Here is a 13,367-nt window from a genome sequence, read left to right as displayed (position 1 = left end):
CTCTGACTTCAAATCAATCTCCCAAATGACTTCCACACTGATTATTCTTAAGTGCAAGTGAGACAGAGAGAGAGACTGAGAGAGGTAATGAGAAAGGGTGAGAGAGAGAATGAGAATGAAAAAACACACATAAAAAAAAGCATTAGAAAATTAATACTGATGTACTATCCAGGAAGAGCTATAAAAATGTTAATACAACCAGGATTAAGAATATGAGCTAAATCTTACATGCTCTTCCCACACTTTTTTTTCTCTCTCATAAGCTTCCTTTCTCTTTCGTTCTAGTTGTTCTTTTAGTACAGCAGCACGTGCATTTGCATGGGCCTAAAAATAAAAACAATTAACAAAATGAGTTACCAGAAAGAAGGGCACAGGTTTTTATTTTTTTTGGCCAGGTCTATGAAGACATTTACTTATTAGCCAAAAAAGAAGTATGCATGTGGTCTTACAATAAAAATGTAAGCTCACTCTAAACCTCTAGCACCTAGAACCAGCCTTGACATACAGCAGGTGTTCAATAAATATTTGTTGAGTGAAAATAAAGGCAAAAAAATGTAAAAATTTAAAACAATTATTATACATAGACTTCATTTACCTTCATGGGGATGTATATTTGCATATTTTTCATTTTTAAGGTTACCATTTTTTTCGAGATTACTTATATGATAGTTTCATGTATTTATGCCATGGTTTTATCTATTTTCATAAATACAATACAAAAAGAGAAAAATACTACTTTCAGAAACCAAAAAGTGGAGGAGAAAGATGAAAGAAAAATTAAAGGAAGAGAATAAAGTGATATAACTATGCAAAACTTAAGAACACAATGTTCTATCTCAGCTTCCAATTTTCTCTAAGAAAACCTGTATCATTTCTATTCTATACCTTCAGGGATTCGATTTTTTTGCGCCTCATGTCAGCCTCTTCACTTCCTTCTTGTCCTTCAGAACGATTAGCTTCTTTCTACAAAATAAGTAGATAAGCAAATCACTTAGGATATAATCATCAAATTGAGTGCAGAGTTCTGTGAAAGATAATGAATAAACTAAAATCTAAAAATATAAAACGGAAATCATTTAATGCTGTTAGTTTTCTCCTAAAGCTACAACTGAACTCTCCACCACCATCAGCCTTTAAGAACAATGGAACAAAAAGATAATGACATAAAATGCATTGCAATCCTCCCCTGAATACTAGTTATATTTTCCTCTCAGAATTCCTCAGGAACAAATGGTCTTATCAATTTAATATCACATAAATAAGATTTACTTTATGTGTAGTTTTCTGATCTTTGAACTTCCACTATCATCATCAGTTTTTGTTGTTGTTGTTGTTGTTAATGGTACAGCATTTTAAATGTTAATCTACTATGATATCATTCAATTTCTTCAAAAAAATAGCTTTTCAACCTACCTTTTCACCACGAAGTTTGGCTTTAATCTGTTGGCGTTCATTGAAATTCTGTAGTCTTATTTGCCTCAGTCTTGCCAGATAAACCTACAAAGAGGCAAAAACCCCAACACAATAATGTAAAGTAAAGCTATTGACATTTTTACTGCTAGATTTTTTTAAATTTAAGGAACAGTGTTAATTTGAACACAAGAAATAAAAGTTCTGAAATCCGGTTAATGGAAATGTAATATTAGCTTTCAAGTGTTTAATTAAGAACAATTTATTTCTGAAAAGAAAGAAATACATCATAAAATTAAATATTTTTAATTTAATCAAAAGAAAAGAAACTGAAATCATAATACTGAATAAGTTACGGGTCAAAATTATGACACAGAATGTCAGTCAAAAATATATTAACAGGTCCCTATAGACCTACAAAATCTTCAAATGATTGTTAAGAATTTAAACCATGCAAGAAAAGAAGGCAATAAATTCAAAAATGGCTATGTGATGGAGGTAGCGAACATGCGGGAAGCATACCTCTTCCTCTTTGTTCCTTGGCTTCCCTCCTCTTGAAGAGCTGGGCCTGCCTCCATACATAGCTGCCAGGTTTTGCAGGATTCCCTGTTTATCATTTAATGTACTAAGTTTAAAGAATGACTAAGGCTACATTATTATCTTACCAAGGAATATCCAGGTGCTACTTTATTTCTTTTGGCAAGTACTGACCATTTCTTGATGATAAACTGTGATAACAAACCCTGGTGTTTTCCTATGTCAACTTGAAATATATATTCAGTGAGAACAGAAGGAAGCAATTAAGCCCCAAACACAATTATTCAAAACAGAAACCAGCTATCTTTGTATTAGTCACTTAAGAGGGGTTTTTGTTTTGTTTTGTTTTGTTTGTTTTAAATCATGGCTTTGGAGGTTAAACCCCAATCCAAATTTTTCCTCTATAAACAGCCAATCCATTTAGACATATGTCTACATATATATTAAACACATACAAAATAAGATATTTGAGATCACTTTTTCTGAGTTCAACAAATCAGTTGTATATTAATTAAGAGATCTCAATCAAACTCTCCAGTGCACTCAGGCATGTTCAGTTACTATACAGCAAATGGTCAAACCCAAACACAAATGGACTCATTTCTGAACATAGTTTATATACTTTCTCTTCCTTCAGCGTACAAGCATGCTTCAAGTTCTTCTCTTAAAAAACCTCTTTAGTCCCACTTTCCTGTCAAATGTCTTTTTATTGGCTTATTGAATGTATACTTTTTATATTCATCATCTCAATTTTCCTGCTTCCCAGTCATTTTTTTAGCTCACTACAATCTAGTTTCTGATCCCACTATGACTCTGAAAATTTTCTAAGGTCACCAATGACTTTCTACTTCACAATTGAAATGAACACTTTTGAGTGATTTTTGCATTTAACATTTCCACTGGAAATTAGTTTTGACTGAATCCACTTAATTTATATACGTATTTTTTCTGTCATAACAATACATATTATAGAAAGTTTATTTAAAAAAATGTGAATCATTTATAATTCTGCCATCTGAGAAACTTAAAATTTGAGGGTACTGTCTTCCAAATTTCCTTCTCTGCATATGTATAATACATACATGTTTATTTTTATAAAACTGGTATTTTACTAGTTATCCAGACAATATTATATCAAGCCACATCCATTTAATATTCCTTACAAACACTATTCTTAAGTGACTCTATACTATTCATAACACTCCACTATACAAATGTTCTATAATGCACACATTTTTAAAAAGTCTGTCTTCTCTTTCAGTATTTATAACGCCACTCTCTCTTGGGTTCTTCCAGTTGTCACTATTTTTCACAGGCTTTTCTCTCCTTGGCTTGTTGCTGAATGTCAATATTTTCTAGAGTTTCATTTTCTGGCCCTCCTTCTCTTCTCATTCCCAGGCTTTAACATATGCTGCCAATTCCCAAACCTTGTAGCCCTTTTCTCTTTACAGCTTTCTGTATATGTTAAACTGACATCTGGGCAACTGTTTACGCAGCAAAGCTACCTCAGACAATTTATAAAACTGACTTTATCCTTCTTTTTACTATATAATCTTATTCCCAATTCAGTTATGGGACATGATCAGTCACTCAACAAACTAGGAATTACATTTGCCTCTTACCTACTATACTCAAATATGCCAAATTACCAACTCTATCTCCTAATAATTCTATAATTTATCATTTCAGTTTCTGCCTTAGCTCAGCCTCTCTTCTTTCGACTCTTAAATTGCTAAATGAGTTTCCCAACTTATCTTACCTCTAGTCTCACATCCCACAATTCCATTCTCTACAATGCACTGAGAGTAACCTTTCTCTTTCACATCTAATCCCACACAAATCCTTCAATGGTTACTATTATCTTCAGACTTTAATTCACATTCTGTTGAATGGCAAGTAGAGCCACTTGTGATCTAGCCATTTCAAGTCTCATCTCTGCCACTGCTCAGTCATAAATCCTACATGACAACTACTTGTGGTCTGTAGACTGTACCATGATCTCACTCATCCTCTTAAGATGGGTAACTCTACTCATCTTCCAAAACTCAAACCAAGTATATCACCCCAGAAGCCTCTTCAGAGCCTTCTCTAGGGAGTTAAGTGTGCTTCATTTGACCTTCCATACCATTTCTTTATAGACACCTTTCACAGTAGCAGTGCATTATAATTGTGGAAGGGCAGTATATTTTAGTTAAGAACATGAAATACTTACAGACTCTGAAATCTGTTTTTGTCAACATCACATAAACACTGCTGATCTTAAACAAAACTGCTTAAACTTGTTGTTAAGTCTAGGCATAAAAACATCTACTTCTCCGGTGTACCAGAGCAAAAAAGTATTACTGTAAGAGCATGCCCTGCCTTTCTTCTTTTGCAGCATGACAAAGGGCCTTTACTCACTCAGTTTTCTTCCCTCTTCAAGAAGGTCCTTGCAATAGCTTATCAGTATTTGAGCTTTTGAAATATATATAGGTCAAAGAGTTGGGGAAGTGAAGGAAAATAAGAAATAAGCAGCGCTGGGCAAAGATGTGAGATAAATTCTGAAAAGGCATATGGGAGAATCTACAAAGTTAAGGGGAGTGGATGGTAGTGAACTGAGTATTGCTATAGAAGATAACTTTCTTTCATGAGATTTGAGAAATAGAAGAATCTGAGTTACTCTGAAGTTTTAAACCCTTTTTAGTTTGAAATATTATAGATACACAGAAAGGTGAAAAGAATATACAGGGAGGTCCTGTGCGCCCCTTCACCCAGCCTTTCCCAAATTTCTCATCTTGCATAACTACATTACATCAAAATCAGGAAACTGACACTGACTCAAATTATAGACATAATCTTCTATTTGTGCCATGCATCTACACAATTTTGTCACTCATGTCATCTTATATTAATTCCACCCTAATCAAGACACTTAGCTGTATTATTACTGGAACACTTCATAGCCACATTCACTACCTCCATCCCTAACCCATCAACCACTAAACTGTTCTCCATCTTGATAATTATGTCATAATTTCTATGTAGACTCACACAGTATGTGTCCTTTAGAGACTGTTTTCACTCAATATAATTATATTTGGTCCATCCATGGTATTGCAATGCATCAATAGTTCATTCCTTTTAATTGCAAAGCAGTACTCCATGGGGGTGGATATAGTGTTATGATACAGTCTTTTCATTCATTTACCCATTAAAGAGCATTTGGGTAGTTTTAAGTTTTTTGCTATTACAAATAAAGTTTCTATGAATATTCATGAATGAGTTTCTAAGTGACAACAAGTTTTCTTTTCTCTGGAACATATGCACAAGAATGAAATTACTGGTTCTTGGTATGAAGTCCATTTTTAGTTTAAAAAGGAACTGTGAAACTATTTTGCACAATGACTGTATCATTTTACATTCCAAACAACAATGTATAGGTGACCAGTTTCTCCAAAACTTCATCAGCATTTGGTTTTATCACTATTTTTTTATTATAGCCATTTTGATAGGTGTGAAGTAATAACATCATTGTGGTTTAAGTCTGTATCTTTCAAATGATTTGGGTATCTTTTCATGTGTTACCTGCCATCTGTGTATCCTCTTTGGTGAAATGTTTTATAAATTTTCCTCATTTTCTAACTGGATCTTTTATGTTTAATGTTGAGTTTTGATTCTTCTTTATATTTTCTAAATATAAGCCCTTTGTTGGATAAGTGCTGTACAAATATTTGTCTCAATCTGTAATTTGTATTTTCTTCCTCTTAACAGGGTCTTTTGCAGAGCCAGATTTTAAAATTTTGATAAAGCCCTGTTTATTAACTTTTCCTTTTTTGGATTATGCTCTTGGTGTCAAGTCTAATAACTCTTTGCCTAGTACTAGGTCCCAAAATTTTCTTCTCTTTTTACTAGAAGTTTTCTAGTTTCATATGAAAGCCCATGATCTGTTTTGAGGTAATTATTTTATATGGTTTGAGGTTTAGGTCAAGGTTGATAGAGCTTATGGATGTCCAGTTCCTCCCACAATAATATTGAAAAGGTACTCCTCCTCCACTGAATTGCTTTTATGTATTTGTCAAGAATCAGTTAGGCATATATATTTGTATGCAACTATTCTGGGACTCTCCATACTGTTCTACTGATCTATGTGTCTATCCCTTTGCCACTACTACACTGTTTTGATTACTGTAGCTATAAGTTAGCCTTAACATCAGGAAGAGTTATTCTTCCCAAGTTGTTCTTCTTAAAAATTGTTTTAGTTACTTTAAGGTCTTTCACTTTCTGTATAAATTTTAAAATAAGCCTGTCTACATTAAAAAATATTTTCTGAGATTTTAGTAAGGATTGCGTTAACTCTATAGATCAATTTAAGAATTGCCATTTTTACTATCGTGAGTCTTCTGATTCATAAACATGTATCTCTCCAAGTATTTAGGTCTTCTTAGATTTTTTTTCATCAGCATTTTGTCATTTAATTGCATTCAATATTGCATATGTTTTGTTAGAATTATTTTTCATATTCTTTGGAACAACTGTAAATGGCATCACATTTTTTTGTATCAGTTTCCACTTGTTCATTGTCAATATATATAAATTCAATTTATTTTTGTGTACTGATCTTGTATCCTGCAACTATAATGAATTCACTTTTTAGTTTCAGGAGTATTTTTGTAGAGTTCTTGGGATTTCCCATGCAGACAATCATATCAACTCAAAATAGCAACAACTTTATTTGATCTTTTCAATTCTGTATGCCTCTTCTTTTTCTTGCTTTATTGCAGTAACTACAACTTATAGTACAATGTCAAATACGAGTGGTAAAAGTTACATGCTTGCCTTTTCCCTAATTGTACATGGAAATCATTCAGTCTTCCATCTGTATAATATTAGATGCAGGGTTTTTGCAGATGCCTATTGTGAGGTTGAGAACATTCCCCTGTATTTCTAGTGTGCTGACAGTTATTATTTTTTTAAATCATGAATGGGTGCTGAATTTTTCCAAAAGATTTTCTGTATCAATTGATGTAATCACATGAATTTCCTTTGTTAGCCTGTTGATATGGTGAATCACATTGATTTTTTAATACTGTAAAATACTTGTACATCTAGACTAAATTCCACTTGGTTGGGGCTGGATATAATTTACTAAAATTTTATTGAAGATTTTTGTATTTAACTTCATCAAAGATACTGCTCTGTAGTTTGCTTTTCTGTGCTGTCTTTGGTTATGGTATCAGGGTAATACAGTCTCAAAATGAGTTGACTGGTATTCACTCCACTACTACTTCTGGGAACAGATTGTACTGTTGTATCAAATTGGTGTTAATTCTTCTTTGAATGTTTGGTAAAATTTTCCAGTGAAACTATCTAGGCCCAGAGATTTTCAATAGCTTCTGAATCACGAATTCAACTTTTAAAACAGTTATAGGACAATTTACAATATCTGTTTCAACTTGGGTAAGTTTTGGTAGTCTATGATTTTTATAGATTGGTTCATCTCTTCTAAGTTGTTGAATTTATGAATGTCAAGTTGAATTTATCCTTTTAATTGTTACAAGATCTGTAATTATACCCATTTTTTTATTCCTGATATTGGTGATTTGTGTCTTTTCTCTTTTTCATCTTTGTCAATTTTGCTAGAGACTTATCAATTTCACTTTTATGTTTCTAAGAGTCAGTTTTTTGTTTCATTACATCACTCTTTAGTATTACTGGTCTCAATTTTAACGATATCTATTCTTAATTACTTCCTTCATTCTTCCTGATTTGGGAATATTTTGCTCTTTTTTTTTCCCTAGTATTTTGAGTGAGGAATTTACATTGATTTGAGACATTTATTCTTTTCTACTGTCTGCATTTAGTGCTATAAATTTCCCTCACAGAAGTGCTTCAGCTCTATCTCACAAATTTTTGTGTGTTGTGTGTCTATTTCCATTTTGTTCTATGTATATCTAAATTTCCTTTCAGATTTCCTCTTTGACCCATGGTTTATTTGAAAGTGTGTTAATTTTTAAATATTTGGAGATTTTCCTGTCACCTTCCTGCTACTGATTTCTAGTTTAATTCCACTGTTCTCTATATTTGTAAAGATTTTATAATTCAGTATAATATCTTGAATTGTTGATGGGTGCTTAAAATGTGTATTCTGCTATTGTGGGGTAGAATATTCTGTAAGTGCAAATTAGATCTTGGTGGTTTGTATGGTGTTTAGCTATTCTATATCCTTGCTGATTTTCTGTCTAGTAGTTCTATCAATTGCTGCAAGTAGGATGTTCAAGTCTCCAACTATAATTGTGAACCTGTTTGTTTATTCTTTCAGCTCTATTAGTTTCTGCTCTCTATATTTTAAAGTATGGTTATTTGGTGTATACATATTTAGGATTGCAATAACTTCTTAATGCATGATTATTTTGTTACTATGTCTCTTTTTATCTCTTTGTCCTTAGTAACTTAATTTTGCTCTATTACAAACAAATTCTTTTAGTTTCCTGCATTTGAGAATGTCTTTATTTCCACTTCATTCCAAAAGGACAGTCTTGGTCAGATATAGAATTAAAGATTGATAGTACTTTTTCTTCTTTCAGCACCTGAAAAATGTTGTACTACTTCCTTCTAAACTCCACGGTTTCAGATGAGAAACCTGCTGTTATTCAAATTGGTGTACCTTCATATGGAATGTGTAATTTCTCTCTCCCATTTTTCAGATTTGTCTTTTTAAAAACATTTCTTAGTGTGGATTCGAGTTTATCTTATTGTAGGGTTTGATCAGCTTCTTAAATCTGTAGGTTTATGTCTTCACCAAATGTGAGAAATTTTCAGTCACTATTTCTTCAAATATATTTTTGAGTCACACACTTTCTCCTGTCCTTTAAGCTTTGAAGATACAATGTTAAATTTTTGTATTGTCCTATAAATTCTCGAGACTGATAATTTTCAGTAGTTTTACTCTGTTGTTCAGTTCACTGATTCTATCTTCTGTCATCATCTCTGCTGTACTACTGAGTCTAATCTGTGAATTTTAATTTTGATTATTGTGTTTTTCAGTTCTATAATTTCCATTTAATTCTTCCTTAAAACTTCTATTTGTTTGCTGAGGTTTTCCCTTTTTATCATTTTAAGATAATTTAAGATAACTGATTGTAAGCATTTCTATCACAGCAACTTTGAAACCCTTGTCAGGTAATTCCTACATCTGATTCATCTTGATGTGAATGTCAAATCCATGTCATTTCTCACACAAATTGTGTTTTTGCTGCATTCAGCTTGGTTTGACAAGTTATTATGTCAGAAGACTCATAGTCCTGCTTAATTTATTTTATGCAGGAAGTAGCCTGTTAAAGTTTAGCAATCAGCTTCTAGCCTACTTTTGTGGGCTTTAGTTCCAATTGCAGTTCGGTTTTCTGAAAACTTGTGATACTATTCTGGTCTGCTTCATTCTTCTGGTGCTTTTGGAGCTCCTACTCAATCACTGCTGCTGCTGTCTTGTGAGAATGGAAGTTGGTTCTCTGGGCTACCAGCTCTTCCTGGGAGACTTCCATGGTGGAGGTACCATGAACAAGCTGTGGAGGGGGGCTGGGATAGCCTGAGGCTTCATCACTGTCCTGAGCTTGAATCATTCATCAGGTCCCTGGGGTCAGGAAAATGTTGAGGTTCCCTATCTTTGTTGGGATTTCCCTTTTCCAGTCCTTTGGTGAGTAAGAGCAGGCTTTTCTTGTTTAATATTGTTTTTTGTCTATAGTGGATCTGGGTTGCAGGCCTCTCTAATACCCAGTCCAAGATATACGGGAGACAGAAAACCCAGAGAACTCCAATGTTATTTCTCAAGTCCTGAGGTCTCTTGCCAGTTCACCTTCTTTCTGGCATTTATAATCCAATTATAATTGTATGCTAAATAATTTCCAGGGTATTTAGTTAGATTTAGAGGGACAGGGAAAAGTGAGTCTATACCATTCTTTTTGGACTTGGGCAGAAACTACTTTTTGATAGCTAGGGTTTTTACACTGCAACATACTCTATAACGCGACTAGCACATCAAAGTTTGACAGAGTTACCCAGGATTTTTGGAAAGACTAAGAGATTGTTATGTTGAACTGTGCCCCTCATAAATTCATATGTTAAAGTCTCAACCCCTAGTACCTCAGAATTAACCTTATTTAGAGATAGGATGTTTGACAAGTTAAAATGAGGTCATCAGGACAGGTCCTAATTCAGTAGGACTGGTGTCCCTATAAACAGGGAAAATCTGAAGACAGACTCACACACAGGAGGAACATGACATGAAAATGAAGGCAGAGATCAGGATGCTGGTATTATATACCAAGGAAGGTCAAAAATTGCCATCCAATAACCAAAAGGTAGGAAGGAGGCATGGAACAGATTCTTCTTCAAAGTCCCCAGAAGGAAACAACTCTGCTGACACATTGATCTTGGACTTCTTGCCCTGAAAACTCTGAGATAATAAATTTGTGTTGTTGATGCCACTTAGTTTGTAGTCTTTGGTTACAGCAGCCTTAGCAGACTAATACAGAGGGAATGCATATAAATTGCTTAACATGATGCCTGGCATAATAAGCTTTCAAAAAATAGTTATTATTACTTAATTGTTGGTTTACTTGTCTATCTCCTTTACCGCTTATATTTTCCTGCTAGCATGAAACTTAACATATTACAGTCATTAATGTTTGTATAAAATTAAATGAATGAATGAAAGAATGAATGAAAAGTTTAACACTTAACTGCACATTTTGTAAGGTAGGTTTTCCATTAGTATAAATAAAAACAGTATGATTTAAGGTGAGTTAATAAGAAAGTAACATTTCTCAAGGGAAATAATGCTGCTTCATCATTTTTGTAAAATTCAGAGGTTCTTCTGTTAGGTTATTCAACAGAAGATAACCAAGAAAAACTCTTGCACATGTGTACCAGGATATATCTACAAGAATGTTCAAAGATGAACTGGAACCAACCTAAATAATTAATTACTGTCAGGAGAATAATTGTGGTACAGTCACACAATGGAATGTCATACAGCAATACTTGAAAATATGAATGAATCTTAGAAAAATTTTGAATAGGCCGGGTGCAGTGGCTCACCTGAGGTCAGGAGTTCGGGGCCAGCCTGACCAACATGGTGAAACCCTGTCTCTACTAAAAATACAAAATTAGCCGAGTGTGGGGGTGCATGCCTGTAATCCCAGCTACTTGGGAGGCTAAGCAGGAGAACTGCTTGAACCCGGGAGGGGGAGGTTGTAGTGAGCCAACATCGTGCCACAGCATTCCAGCCTGGGCAACAAGAGCGAAATTCCATCTCAAAAAAAAAAGAAAAATGTTGCATGAAAAATGTCTCAGTCTATAAACGGTATAATTTTTATAATACTCAAAAATAAAACAGAGCAAGGTACTGTTTAATCACACATATGTGTGTGAAAAAGAGTTTTTAAGAAATCTACAGGAATGATGAATTCATAATTCAGGATAATGGCTACCTGCAGGGAAAGGTGGAAAAAAAAGATGACATAATGGTTGGAAAACTATGGTCCATGGTCCAAATCCAGCCCACCACTTGTTTTTGTATGGTCCAAAAGCTAAGAATGGTGTTCAAATTCTTAATGGTATGGAAAAATGAAAAGAAGGATATTTCATAACACATGAAAATTATGTGAAATTCTAATTTCAGTGCCCATAAATAGTTTACTGGAACACAGTCATGCTTACTGATTTACACATTACCTATGGCTACTTTTGTGCTACAATGCAAAGTTGAGTAGCTATGATAGAGACCTTATGACCAAGCAAAGCCATGAATGCTTACTATCTGGCCCTTTACAGAAAAATGTTTGCCAATCCTTGAGTTAGGGAAGAGTACACAAGCTACTTATTAGTGTTCAATCTTCTGGGTATATTATTTTGCTTTTTAATTTACACATATATTATACATATTATTTTCTATGTACCAAACATTATTTTATCTTATTTTTATTTCATTTTGTTTGAGAAAGAGTCTCGCTCTGTCGCCCAGGCTGGAGTGCAGTGGTGCGATCTTGGCTCACTGCAACCTCCACCTCCCGGGTTAAAGAGATTCTCCTGCCACACTCAACTTCCCAAGTAGCTAGAATTACAGGCACGCACCACCATGCCTGGCTAAATTTTTTTATTTTTAGTAGAGACAGGATTTTATCATGTTTGGCCAGGCTGGTCTCGAATTCCTGCCTCGGCCTCCCAAAGTGCTGAGATTACAGGCATGAGCCACCGCACCCAGCCCAAACATTATTTTAGAATAATAAAGGAATATTTTTTAAAGAAGATCTGAAGAAAATAATCTTTTCAAAATAAACAGTGTTGAAGAACTAATTTACTATACAGGATAGTCTATAGCAAAGATCAGCAACTATTATCAACACGTCAAATCTAGTCTGCTGTCTTATTTCCAAAATCAAGCTTTACTAGAGCACAGCCACACTCATTTGTTTAGTCTTCTACTACTATGGCAGAGTTGAACAGTTGTACAAAACACCATATGGTTTAAAGCTTAAAATATTTACTATTTGGCCTTTTACAGGAAAAATATTTGCCTGCCCTTGCTTTGCAATGCTGCCATATCTACAAGTTTTGCTTAAACTAAAGCAAATAGTAATACGCCATTTAAAAAGGAACAAACAACATAGTAAAGCTAAAAGCATAATCTTGAAAGTCAGACATTCTGGGTTTGCACCCTGTTTCTGGGCATTACTACGTAATCTTGGGCAAAGTACTAGTAACTCTGGGCCAGTTTTGAAATCAGTAATACTGGAATAAAAATTCCCACTACAAAGACTTACTATCAGGATTAGATTTACAGTCACTTTAATTAATTTTATTAATAATGGCCAGAGCAAATCCACCTTCCCTCTGACACACACATAAATACAAAACCACCACCAACAAATCAAATAACATTTGGCTTGAAGTCTTCTTGACAGAGTTTCCCTAAACCACCTCTTTTTTTTTTTTTTTTTTTTTTTTTTAAAGTTTCAGTTACCTATACAGGGAAAATTTTAAATTCATCAAAAAGCATGAGACCAGTCACAGTGGCTCATGCACGTAGTCCGGTATTTTGGTAGACTGATATGGGAGGATAACTTGAAGCCAGGAGTTTGAGGCCAGCTTGGGCAACACGGCAAGACCTAACTCTACAAAAAGATTAAAAAATTAGCCACTCATGATGGCAAGCACCTGTAGACCCAGCTACAGCTACTCAGGAGGCTGAGGTGGGAGGATCACTTGAGCCTAAGAGTTTGAGGCTGCAGTGAGCTATAGATTGCACCACTGCAATTTAACCTGGGTGACAGAGGGAAACTCCATCTCTAAATAAAAAGAATAATAATAATAATAACAAAAGTAAATAAAAGCACATAAAATTATTTTGAAATACATTTCTTTAAACTATAATTCAACCTAAAAAC

The 13,367-nt window shown here is 34.1% G+C and overlaps 1 protein-coding gene across 9 annotated transcripts in view; it reads right to left on the bottom strand.

Annotated features, from left to right (window-relative positions):
- LOC105466693 (NIMA related kinase 1) overlaps positions 1-13,367 on the bottom strand; it is a 229,035-nt gene that overhangs the window by 131,217 nt on the left and 84,451 nt on the right. For 6 of the 9 annotated variants that reach the window (XM_071092827.1, XM_011715785.3, XM_011715790.3 and 3 more), the window contains 4 exons: positions 1,933-2,016; positions 1,414-1,497; positions 886-963; positions 229-324 (listed from right to left, as the gene is read on the bottom strand). In XM_071092827.1, coding sequence (XP_070948928.1) covers positions 229-324; positions 886-963; positions 1,414-1,497; positions 1,933-2,016 — 342 coding nt within the window. The remainder of the gene's footprint in view (positions 1-228; positions 325-885; positions 964-1,413; positions 1,498-1,932; positions 2,017-13,367) is intronic. The other 3 variants (XM_011715788.3, XM_011715791.3, XM_071092828.1) reach the window with 1 other exon arrangement.

Source organism: Macaca nemestrina, chromosome 3, assembly GCF_043159975.1.
Source record: "Macaca nemestrina isolate mMacNem1 chromosome 3, mMacNem.hap1, whole genome shotgun sequence".
In the NCBI taxonomy this organism is placed as follows: Eukaryota; Metazoa; Chordata; class Mammalia; order Primates; family Cercopithecidae; genus Macaca; species Macaca nemestrina.
Note: the sequence above shows the minus strand (reverse complement) of the source record. Positions and strands in the feature narration are given on the sequence as shown.